The sequence below is a fragment of the Ips typographus genome, linkage group LG1, assembly GCF_016097725.1.
Source record: "Ips typographus isolate SLU linkage group LG1, UJ_Ityp_2.0, whole genome shotgun sequence".
NCBI lineage: Eukaryota > Metazoa > Arthropoda > Insecta > Coleoptera > Curculionidae > Ips > Ips typographus.
Genome location: NC_138422.1, coordinates 27,767,621 through 27,780,955, shown reverse-complemented (window position 1 = coordinate 27,780,955; position 13,335 = coordinate 27,767,621). Strand labels below are relative to the sequence as shown.

At 32.1% G+C, this 13,335-nt stretch overlaps 2 protein-coding genes across 4 annotated transcripts in view; one reads left to right on the top strand and one right to left on the bottom strand.

The window, feature by feature from the left end:
• Positions 1–13,335, top strand: part of LOC145740064 (uncharacterized) — a 35,864-nt gene that overhangs the window by 8,716 nt on the left and 13,813 nt on the right. The window lies entirely within an intron of this gene.
• LOC145740051 (extracellular serine/threonine protein CG31145) overlaps positions 5,745–13,335 on the bottom strand; it is a 149,206-nt gene continuing 141,615 nt past the window's right edge. For both annotated transcript variants that reach the window (XM_081995380.1, XM_081995379.1), the window contains one exon: positions 5,745–8,535. In XM_081995380.1, coding sequence (XP_081851506.1) covers positions 8,340–8,535 — 196 coding nt within the window. In that variant the 3' untranslated portion in view covers positions 5,745–8,339. The remainder of the gene's footprint in view (positions 8,536–13,335) is intronic.

Genomic DNA, 13,335 nt, shown 5'->3' with positions numbered 1-13,335 from the left:
TTTAACTTAAGTTGAAGGGTAAATGGTATAAATAGTGTTATGATTTCTATTTATTTGCCTCAATCTATAAATTTGAAAATACAAATATTCACATTCTCTTTCGAACATCTATCAACCAGATATGATTTCGATTGGTATACAAATAAATGGAGATAGGAGTTCAAATACTATGGAAACGACAGCTGTCAAAAAAATTGAAAAAACAGAAATTTTTCAAAATATAAGAAAATTTGTTCTAAGCTTTCTGGTCCCTTTAAAAACGTATTGAATGTTGGATTAGTTAGTATACGTCATCAAAATGCCAATTTAGATTCCAACCAGCGGTTTTGTTGGTAAAATAAAAAGCTTTCATAAAGTTTCTTGATTTTTGCCAGTACTTATCTCGAAAACGTGAAGAGTTATATTAGTATCATCCGCCAAAAAATTGGCTTTATGTCTTTTCGATTTATTTTGAAAAAATTACAATGACACGGAAGGTGGTACTTTGTAAATACTGTTTGAATTGCAATATCTCAAAAACGTGACCATCCACATCTTCGGATACATACGGTGTAATGCGTTTTACTAACGTATCTTTAAAAAGTGAGATGATAGTTACACTAGTATACGTAAAAAAACGGTCATGGAGTACTTTTCGAACTGCAGTTTCTCAAAAACTAATAAGGTATATTTAGGTTAGGTTATGTTAGGTTTTCCAAAAAATGGCAACTTGTTTTTTTGCTCTTTTCAAAAATCTTAAGGGCTGTTTAAAGTGCAATATCTCGGAGGATATCTCTCTAAAACTACTTACTATCAGTTGGAGTTGATTAGTACTACTTTTTGAACATTTTGACATTTTATGCTGCAATACCTCGAAAACGGAAGAATAAAGTGAAGGGACACATGAGGCACTTTTTAACCACTTTCTGAATTGCAATATCTTTGATTTGGGGTACTTATACATTATACATACACTGTGTGTAAAAGGTGCGTGAATTATTTCGAAAAATATACAACTTATGTAAAAATTGACGCATTTTAAACGTTTTACCGTCATGTGACAATCAGAAATATACAGGGTGACCCACAAGATGGGTGCCCCCACCATTTTGCACAAATTTCGTGTAACATGTTGTGTGGTTAACTTGAACAGTTTGGCAACTATTTAATTATTGGAAAAGCATGAAGAATTGTTTAACTACTTTCTGAATTGCAATATCTCGAGAACGCAAACCGATACATTAGTACCGTTTAAAAATGGGTATTATTTCTATTAAATAAATGAATCTTTTAAACCATCATTTGAATTGCAAAGTCTCAAAAAGAGGAAGAGCTAGAAAATCCAGTTTAGTATTTTTGGTCCTTTATCAAGTATGGCATTTTAAGATGGTTCTACTTTTCAATTTTTTTAAATCCTTATTTCGCTTTCCAGTGAAATTAGATTTTTTTTCCGATTTTGAAACAAAATTCTAATTAACCGTTCAATAGTCAACAAATTTGATCCGTAGTTAAAACTTAAGAAGCAATTGCAATTAGAGCTATATGCATAGGCGGTTTAGAAGCGGCCGTGTCCGACAAAGTTTCCAAATTGAAACGTCATAATCCGAATAACGGTATCCAGACGAGCGTTCCTGAAGGAGAGGTCGGGGAGCAAACTCCCCCCCGGAAAATCCAGATTCTAGAGTTTAAATTCCCAAATAATGGCGGCGGCGTGCCCTCGCGCATTTCAATGTCTGCTCGCGGTTAGCTTAGCCGTTCACTTCCCAATGGAGAAGTTGTAACGGAGTTTACCTGCCGTTTAAGTGCATGCTAAAGTGATTTTCGTGCCGCTTATTTGCCAAAAGGAGTTTCTCTGTTGTGTACATTGCGGTTACGGTCTCCTGATAATATTTGCATATTATAAATCAGGGCAACTAAGTGAATTATTTAAACATAGTTTCAGCCTTGTTATAGAATTTATATCTTTTTTCAAAAACGAATTAGTTGTTTGACAACAAAAAGTTTCACTTCCAAAACAAAGAAATAATTGAATTTTTAACCAAAACTTCGGTTTCTTCCATTTTTTTATTTTTTTTTATTTACTTAGTTAGGTTATGAAAGGACCAATGTTTTCGTTTGCAAAGAATTTTTTATTAGAAAGAAGAAAGTTACATAAAAAATCAGACAAATTAGGATGACGTCACATATGCAAAAATTTGCACTGTTGCCAGTGCATCTAAAATCGTAAATGTCTTTATTACATTTACTTTAAGAAAACAATTTTGCTCGAAATGAATTTTTTGCACAAAAATTCCACAATTAGTGTTTGTTAGAAAAAGAACAATAACGTCTTGGGACAGCATCAAAGATGTGAACTAAGTCAACTTAAATAGTCCCCAAACCCCAAACAAATACAGGGTGGTCCAGTTTTAAGTGTCAATAATTCACCATTTGATAGCCAATCAAAAAATAAGTTGACTTGCATTATGTCATTCTTCTGAAAAACGTTTCCTAAGGAAGATACAGTCCTCCAAATTTCCATTTAAAAAATCGTTTTATAGTTTAAAACTGAACATTCAAGACTTGTGAAAGTCCAAATTTGTACTGAATAGTCTAAAAACTTGCTTTTTACTACTAGGAATGGTCTTATGATTCGCTTTCTCAGACTGCCATCCTGGTTGAGTGTCTGAAACTGGCATTCAAGAACTAAAAAAAGTCCGGAAATCAAGACAAAGATTGTATTGTGCATGAAACTCATTTTTTACTACTAAAAATAGTATAAAAGTTGACTTTTAATGCTAGAACGGACCTTACTAGGACTAAAGAGAGTCCAAAAGTATCAAGGATTTAATTGGTGTACAACTCAATTTTCTGGACTGGACAACAAGTCTAGAAGTAAATTAAATTTTCGGACTTTTATTAATAACTGTTTTTAATATTTGCATTTTACCTTGGTAGATTCGAGAGTTTCTTACCGATTTTTTGAGGAAGTGACGAAAAATCATTATCTTATTCTTGGACTTTCGCTATCGTGTACCCCATTTACCTATCCTCCTTCAAAAAAAACAAACTCCATTTTTTTTGTGTGCAAATAAAGCAAACGCTTGTCCTGTCCAGTCAGGTACTCAGGTCAATAAAGTAAATCATTTTGATTGAACTAGTGTTTTTGGGACATAAAAACTAATGTTCGATTGTTTAACCAAGAAAAACAATCTGGCCTCCCAAAGTTGACAATTTGTAGTTAGACACACTTTAAAGACAACAATTTTAATATTTTTGCTTTGATAAAAGAGAGAAAGGGAGGTCGGTAGACGATTCCAGTTTTTTGAAATCAGATAATTTAAAAAAAGTGTTCGTAAAATTTAAAATTAAAATACAGCCGGGTCGTAGCGCCGTGATGAGAACAACTTGACAAACTGCTATACTGCCAGTTGACTAAGTGTTAAGCCCTTTTTCCTCAACTTTTTTGTTTTTTTTTTTTGTAAAAGCAAATGGTAGGTAACATCGAATTTACAATGAAAGTTTGTGGCAGTATGCTATCACTTGTAAACATTTCAGATGCATAAGTTCCTGCAAGTATCGGGAAAAAACGCAGCCGATTTCACTAAAAGAGGATTAGCGACAATTTTTACCAATGAATTGGCGGTTCAGTGTTCTTGGACAGGCCAAAAAAATAATTTCAGAGTAAAAAACTCTGAATTTGTTCGGATATTAAAAGGCAATTTTTTTTTGTATAAATGTATTAAGTTTTACATTTATTGTGTATCTACTTCACAGAAGCCGTACAGCACGTATTCAGGTTAGCCACTGATAAAGAGATTGAAACGTATATGATGGATTGGTTCCGACATGGGAACCAAAGATTGAAAAGGTCCTTAAATTAATTTCGGAGTTTTATTACTGAAGAAACTTGACTTTTGGAAATAGTCTTAAACTCGATTTTTCAGTCTTAAAAAGCACTAAAAACAGTCTGAATTTCTTAGAGATGCTACAATTTATTGCACCTATGAGTGTAGAAGCACAGACTCGATTTGAGGAACTGAAAACAGCCTTAAAACACTAAAAACAGTCTAGTTTATTAAGAAATACCCGAATTTTTAGCACTGAGGTGTCTAGAAGTCGAGTTTAATAGTGACAAAGCTTGGAATGCTATTTTAAGTCTATGAAGAATGTAAAAATTGTTTTTTTAAGTTTGCTATGTCAATAACTTGGTGAAGATAGTCTTGAAACTCGATTTTCCAAGCTGAAAGCAGTTTTGAAGCACTAAAAATAGTCCAGAATTGGAAGAAAATGAAAAGCAAAGTAAAAAGCACGAAAAGTTCGTTTTCAAGACAATTTTTCATGAATCTAATGTCAATGTCCTGCATCTAAGACTATTTTCAAGACTAAAATATTGAAATTTGTCTTCAAATTATGAAAACTTACTTCAAATGCAAATTTTAAGTTTCTGATGGCACCTTTCATTATTTCAGTCACATTTTGGGGTTCAAGTCAATTTTTAAGGTTTAAATGTATGAATTTGTTGTAACAAATTCTTGAAAAAGTAATTTTTATGTCTACAAGTCAATTTTTAGTATTAAAGTCTCTCGATTAGTATTGAAAATTCAATTTTCAAAACTAAAGTCTTTCAGTTTGTCTGGAAATTATGAAAACTGGCTACAATAATATTTTTTAAACTTCTTAAGTGAATTTTCCGTTTCCAAGACAATTTTTAAGTTGGGTTGGGTTAGTTTTGGGTCTTTGACCGTAATAACGTGTAATAAAGTGCTTGTTCCAAATTTGATCAATATTGCTCCAACGGTCTGACAGTTATGACAAAAAAAATGATTTTTAAACAGAAATTTGAAGGACTGTATTTTCCTTAAGAAGCACTTCTCAGGAAAATGACATAATGAATGTCAACTTATTTTTTAATTGGCAATGGATTGGTGAATTATTGACATTTAAAACTGGACCACCCTGTATAATAAAATCCAAATTAAATAGGTAGAATTTTAGAAAGTTAGCCGCTTTAAGGAGTGTCATGACAGTAAACTGACAGGGTTTCTCATCTCTAATCAAAATTAGAAACCATAAAAAGATTTAATACTCTTAATAACTTAATTCACACCCCTAAAAAGGCGTCTTTTTAGTCTTGCAGTTGGTCAACTGTTAAAGAAAAAACAGTGTAACCTGTAAGATTTACTTTCTTTTAAACGGTCTTTTATCCTGGTTGAGGATGCAGGCTGTAAACTGAATCTACAATTTTTTTATGTTGATGACTTGACAACAGTTTAGAAAAATTTTAACTAGCCTGTATCGCAGTTTGTCTTTGAAACTGGTATTTCTCATTTAGATTATCTTAAGATAAAAACACAACGTTATTTCAAATTGTTTTCCATACAATTGACAAACAAGTAGTAATGACTTTTTAAATGCAAGTCTATTTTAAGCAAAAATAGAGAAAATCTAAAACGATTGAAGTTGAAAAGAGTAGAAAAAAACATGGATTGTTTGCCGTCACACAAAAACAGGTTAAAGGTCGATGGCAAATTGAATTTGAGGCTCGTTTGATGCACGTAAGGAGAAACGCAAACATCGACGCCACTCAAATTGATCGGATTAGGCGTAACGTGTGCTCGGCTTTTGGGTGACATCGCCTTGAATACCCGGAAAACGCGTTTATCTCATTGGGAAACTTCCTAATCTAATCACATTACCTCACAAAAAGATATATCTTTTATTCTTTCAATCCTCAAATGCGTATTGTATTACGTTATCCAGCGAAAAATAACACACACCTCAAATATTTGGGTAATATTTTTTATTTATAGATCACAATGTAACAGTCAACTTGGTCTTGGAACCGAGTTAAGTAAATATTATTAGTTAATTACACGTTTAAACCTAAAAATAGTTGGATATATTAACATACTTTCCTCTTTTTATGTACAATTTACATTGTTGTGCATTGTTTTTTTTTAAAACTTACAAAATACCCATAAACTAAAGCTTTCAAGTAAAATTGAAGACAAATGGATAAAAGATATAATTTTTTCGTACAATTACTTAAATAAAACACGATCCAAGAACTAAAAACAATAAATCAAAATTCTTGTAGACGTTTTGCATCCATACAAATCAGGGCAACAATAGTTGTTTTATATACAGGGTGATTTTTTGTTTAATAAGATGATTAAGACTGAAAGTACTATTTAAAAATACTAGAACGTCCATAAAATTTGTTTTAATGAGTTGTTGCCCCCAATGAACAATTTAGCTAACAATTTACTGGGACACTTTGGTAGGGTGGTAGGATACATCCAGTGTTTATAGTGATTTGACTGGTGTTTTTGCTATTAAATCATGTTTTGTGTAAGATGTCTCACTCGGCAGAAAATTTCATTTCAGTTAACTGAAACAAATGATTCATAATTGTCAAATGTCTGATGAAATGAGTATGCAACAAAACGCTAATATAATCGTTTAACAATAATTGGTGTAACAACCCATAAGTCTATTCAGTTTCAAACCTCAAAAAAAGTTAATTTCTGTCACGTGACTAGTTTTAGAACCTTTTTGAGAGGCTTATCTCGATCAAGACCTTTAGCAGTTTTGTCATGTTGTTTTTGATTCGATTTTTTTGGTCATGTGGCCTTTATAACCTACTCTTATTAATCAATACTCTTATTAATCAAGACAATTTTCACGTGACGCTCCTAAATCGAGCTTGACACGTCATGTTTTCCAAATTTGTATTTGTGGTGAATATTTCAAATATTTGATTTCAGAAAAGTTTTCAGTTCTAAATTCAAGGTTTGCTTGAAAGCCATTATTTAGAATCACGTGATTACATTTAATTTGTAACTGATTTAAAGAGTTTACATGTGCAGCATTTGTGGAAGTCATGGCACTGTTGGTATAGTTTGTGATTGGTCAAGAAAAAGCAGCTGTTGTTGACCAATCACCAACGCCCTACAGTGGTTTGACTTCCGCAAAAGCTGCACAGGTGGACTTACCGTAAGTGGTATATTTCAAAACTTGTGTCACCATTTAATTTAGACCTAGAAAGTCAATCACGTGATCGCAATTACAAACTAAAACTTAAATCCATCCAACTTGGTCAAAGCAGTTTGATAATAAGTTCTTCCAGTCACATAAGTTCAAATAGATAATGTCGATTTTGGCAGGGAAATTAGTTTTGCAAACTTTAGCTAAATATATTTTTTTAAAGCTTCAAATTGCCCTATGATGGTCACGTGACCATGTTTGCAAAGTATAACTTAAATTTTGAAAGTCTGTATAGAAATTTAGATCTGGTTTAAGACAACTTTCATTTACAAATTAAAGACTTATAGTCACATGACTTTATTTAAGAGGGTTAAGTCATTTTTTCAGCTATAATTTTTTGATTCATACTAATAATTCATTCATGGTGACTCCCATCAATTTAGACAAGTTGATTATTTTGAGGTTTTGAAACTGAATTTTCAGGGTCACGTGAAATTGCCACGTTTCCAAAACACACCTTTATGTCACTTTAAGTAGATCTAAGTCCATACGAAAAAATCAAACTAGATCAGGATGACGCCAGCGATTTCTGAAATGTTTATGCCATAACATAATTGTCAGGAAAAAACTTTGACAACAAAGAACAAAAACGTCAATCTTAATTTTTTTTCTGGCATTTCGAAATTTCCTTGGTTTATTTGAAGTGTTTTCAAAATTATAATAAATTCTTGATACGGTTACAAGGTATTATAATTGGAGCCATCTCACTTTCCTAAAGTGAGTTTAGGGGCATTTGACAAATGCAACCTTACGATATATTTTGTTAACACACTTGTTAATTATTTTCGGTTTTTGCTATACTTATATTGCGTCATTAAAAATCACCCTGTATATAAAAAGCTGTAGAATAGCTGACGATGAAGCTGGATTATTAGACCATTTGACTTATATACGTATTATTAATAAAATAACAGATAACAAGATAAATAAATCTATGCATACATTTAACAATTTAAAATGATGAACAACAAAGAAATTTGATTTCGTTTGTCTTCATTTAGGTAACAGCTAAAATGAGATGGCTTATTTAAAAAACTAAAATTGGTTTCTTGGTCATTATAGTGACTAGGTCATATTTGGTAAAAATAAGATCTGGTGACTTGTAAAATAAATACCCAAAACCCTTCTATGTTTAACTGAAAATCCACAAAACCCCTTATTGACTCAAAAATACATTAAATATCATTTTGGCCGTATTGTTGGTATTTTCTGATTATGCTAATATCATCTTGCTTTAGCTAGTGGCTAGTACAATATACATATTTTACACCAATGTAGTCTCAAGCCTAATTATTACTTAAGTTCGTTTAAATTTTTTAAGTCCACACCCACTAAACATCTTCGATTTTATTACTTTCGTCGTAAGGCTCTTCGCTTTTTTGCAAACAGTCTCTAATGCCTTTGAGGACGATTTCCACCCTTCTGTCCAATGCCACTAGGTGGGGCTCCCATAAAATTGGAGCTATTGGATCTCTGGCCATGCTTTCTCTCATTGCATCGCTTAATTTCACCGGACCATTGTGAAACCTAGAAAAAAAGAAACAATAATTAGTTTTGTGTATTGATTTAAAAAGTTTCTTTGGGGAATATTGACCACTCTTCAATGGACAAGTTAATGCAATGCTTGTTGTTTTATATGCACAATTATTATAAAACCAATTTTTAGTAATGTCGGAAAAAATACTAGAAATTTTCAATAAATGTCAATAGATCTGGAGAATTCACTTAATTACCAAAATCTTGGGTTAGGTTACCTAACATTTAACAGCAAAGAACATTAACTTAAGTTATTTTTTGTGGGAAAGTTTAGGCTTCCTTGCCTCCTGTCACTGATTCCCAAAATTCTTCAGACAGATCAGTCTAGATATTTTATGGATATTTTATCTTCAGAAAGTATTACGGGTTTTTGAATCTTTTCATCATAGAAACTTTTAACTTATTTAGACTTTTGATCGGATCAGAATTAATTTCATTAATATATGAACAGTATTTACTGAATTTGCTTTCAAAACAAATGTTCAACTTTCCCATAAAAAGTGTACGAAAACTTGTATAGAGAATATTCCAAGAAGCTGTAAATTTAGAGCTTTAATTACGGAAATTTACAGAAGATTCATTATCTTTGGAGTTAAATTGTATACCGTGGTGCAATTAAGGCCATAATATCATATCAAAGGCCAAAGTAAACAGGACGTTTTATTTCCTTAATTGGGTGCAGAAACCGCTTCTCAAAGACGCATCAGGTAAATAAAAAGCATTATGTACCCCCGGAGATGAATAATATAGAGTCTAAGTTCCCATTTACGTTCTATTCCTTCGGGAATGTGAAAAACGGATGAAATGTAATAAAGTAAAGTGTTAGTTGGTTGAAAAAATGTAAAGTTTTACTTAGGAAAGTTGTTTGAAAAGTGCCTTCGTAGGTAGTTTTTCTCAAACTGAAAGCTTTAAATCCAAATAGAAGAAATGTAGCAAAGCAATTAACCAAAACGTTCACAGTTACACGCGCTCTCCAAACTAAAGCGTTCCTATTAGATAGGTTCCCTGAATTCCCGCTGGATCTGTACTCTTTCAAACGGGAATCGCCTCATAAAAGAAATCTCTTTTTGGCGGATTCGTACGGCGAATAAATGCCAAACTTTCTTGCAACGATTAGCTCCCGTTGTAGTGGTTCGATATTACGAGTCGAGTTTCCCATTCGTATAATGGTCCGAACTTTTCGGGGATGTTGCGGAGTTGCGAGTATCGGGGCGGCTAGACTTCGTCATGCAAAGAATACAAATTGCTCGTTTTTCGTTTGCTTGCGATAAGCTCGAATGCGGATTTTTAACGTTTCAACCGACAAACATATTTTGAATGGAAACGCATTAAAGTTTTGCCAGAACGAATGCTATTGCCTGTTGCCTGTATATGGATTTAATTCAGATTTTCACAAAACTAACAAAACACGGGAAAGTTGGGCAGAATGTTAACACAACATTAACTATAGTCTGATTGTAAAATTTTCCAAAGAGACTTACTTAATCAATAAAATTGAAGTTGGTTGACAATCAACCAATTGCTGTCTAGAAATATTAGGGAATTTATTGAATGGGGTATTGCTGGGTAAAATTTTTAGTACACTAATTCCCAATTTGGCTATAATACCCACTAATTTCTTAATAATGCTCATTAAAATGCCTTATTAGTGTGTGTAAGTGTAAGCAAAAGACACACAGTTAATCTCCTCAACATTTTTTTAGTAGCTCTCACATGTTTGCAACATGTTTCGTGTATACAGGGTGGTCCAGTTTTAAATGTCAATAATTCACCAATCCATAGCCAATTAAAAAATAAGTTGACATTCATTATGTCATTTTCCTGAAAAGTGCTTCTTAAGGAAAATACAGTCCTTCAAATTTCTGTTTAAAAAATCGTTTTTTTTTGTCATAACTGTCAGACCGTTGGAGCAATATTGATCAAATTTGGAACAAGCACTTTATTACACGTTATTACGGTCAAAGACCCAAAACTAACCCAACCCAACTTAAAAATTGTCTTGGAAACGGAAAATTCACTTAAGAAGTTTAAAAAATATTATTGTAGCCAGTTTTCATATTTTCCAGACAAACTAAAAAACTTTAGTTTTGAAAATTGAATTAGAAAAGATAAAAATTTCAGAAGCATAAAAATTGTGTTTGTAAATAAATAAAAACTAGTTTTTATGCAAATCCAGAGACTTTAATACTAAAAATTGACGTAGACATAAAAACTACCTTTTCAAGAATTTGTTACTACAAATTCATATACAGTGCGTTTTTTTTAACGCGCAACATAGGATTTTACGTGTTAAATTTTTAAGCCCATGTTAGACCATGTTGTTTTGGAACTACATGTGTAAAACTTGACGGGTGTGTGTTTAGTACCCTGAAGCTTAAGTAAGTTTACCAATTCGGTCTAAAAGGTGTTTACAAACTAACGAAAAATCATCTTTTTTCGAAAAGATTTTATCTTTCCATGCTCCCTGTATGCATGGTAGGTGCTTGTTGTTTTTGATACCGGCAGGGCAGGTAGCAGGTAGAGTGACATATTTATTTATAACGTCAAAAGGGCATTTTATGATCGTTTGGGATACTGTTTGGTTTCAAACGGAGGTCACTTTGAACAATTTATTTTAAAAAATACTTCTTCTGTACTTAATTCTTGATATAAAGTTAATATTCGCATTCTGCCCACCCTGTTTTTTACTTTCTACACCAAATCTTACCTGCTACCTGCCCTGCAAGCGTCAAAAACAACAAGCACCTACCATGCATACAGGGAGCATGGAAAGATAAAATCTTTTCGAAAAAAAATGATTTTTCGTTAGTTTGTAAACACCTTTTAGACCGAATTGGTAAACTTACTTAAGCTTCAGGGTACTAAACACACACCCGTCAAGTTTTACACTTGTAGTTCCAAAACAACATGGTCTAACATGGGCTTAAAAATTTAACACGTAAAATCCTATGTTGCGCGTTAAAAAAAACGCACTGTATTTAAACCTTAAAAATTGACTTGAACCCCAAAATGTGACTGAACTAATGAAAAGTGACATCAGAAGCTTAAAATTTGCATTTGAAGTAAGTTTTCATAATTTGAAGACAAATTTCAATATTTTAGTCTTGAAAATAGTCTTAGATGCAGGACATTGATATTAGATTCATGAAAATTGTCTTGAAAACGAACTTTTCGTGCTTTTTACTTTGCTTTTAATTTTCTTCGAATTCTGGACTATTTTTAGTGCTTCAAAACTGCTTTCAGCTTGGAAAATCGAGTTTCAAGACTATCTTCACCAAGTTATTGACATAGCAAACTTAAAAAACAATTTTTACATTCTTCATAGACTTAAAATAGCATTCCAAGCTTTGTCACTATTAAATCGACTTCTAGACACCTCAGTGCAAAAAATTCGGGTATTTCTTAATGAACTAGACAGTTTTTAGTGGTTTAAGGCTATTTTCAGTGCCTCAAATCGAGTTTCAAGACTATCTTTACAAAGTTTTTGACTTATCAGGCCTAAAAGCCAGTTTGTCCACTGACCATAGTCTTGAAAATGTTATTTCAAGCTTCTTCACTATTAAATTGACTTCTACACTCATAGGTGCAATAAATTGTAGCATCTCTTAGAAATTCAGACTGTTTTTAGTGCTTTTTAAGACTGAAAAATCGAGTTTAAGACTATTTCCAAAAGTCAAGTTTCTTCAGTAATAAAAGTAAAAAATGTTGATACCAAATGCTACAATAATAGTCTTGAAAACTAATTATTAGAAATAAAATAGTCCGAAAATTTAATTTACTTCTAGACTTGTTGTCCAGTCCAGAAAATTGAGTTGTACACCAATTAAAGTCTTGAAAATATACTTTTGAACTCTCTTTAGTCCTAGTAAAGTTAGTTCTAGCATTAAAAGTCAACTTTTATATTATTTTTAGTAGTAAAAAATGAGTTTCATGCACAATACAATCTTTGTCTTGATTTCCGGACTTTTTTTAGTTCTTGAATGCCAGTTTCAGACTCTCAACCAGGATGGCAGTCTGAGAAAGCGAATCATAAGACCATTCCTAGTAGTAAAAAAGTTTTTAGACTATTCAGTACAAATTTGGACTTTCACAAGTCTTGGATGTTCAGTTTTAAACTATAAAACGTTTTTTTAAATTGAAATTTGGAGGACTGTATCTTCCTTAGGAAACCTTTTTCAGAAAAATTACATAATGCAAGTCAACTTATTTTTTGATTAGCTATCAAATGATGAATTATTGACACTTAAAACTGAACCACCCTGTATAAACAACTCAGAGGCTTAAAACTTTACAAAGGGAGTAGGTATAAATAACTACAGTCCGGATTAAAAAGCACCAAAATCGTGAAAAAAGCGCTTAAAAAGCAACATTATTTTATTATTTATACAGCAAATAAGCACAAAAAAAATAATTAAGCACAAAAAGAAGAAAAAAGCAAAAAAAGCATGAAGAAAATGACGTGTTTTGCGTAAATCGTTCATATTAGATGTCAAAGTTTGGTTGCTTTTATTATTTAGATAGAGCAAAATTCCTATAAATTCGGACTCTATCTATAACATTCAGAAAATACCATATTGCACAGCTTGAAAAGGTGCAATAAGTGCATTCCAGAAAAAGAAACTATTTTAATTGGTATAAAGCCTTTTACAAGGATTTTTTCTAATATCCTGTGCTGCGTCAACCAATTAATCACTAGACAAGCTAAGGATTTTTGGATCAGGATTTAAGGATCAAATTACAAAATAATTGGGTTTTTTGACTATGTCATAATTAAAAAAACTGGAAAAATAG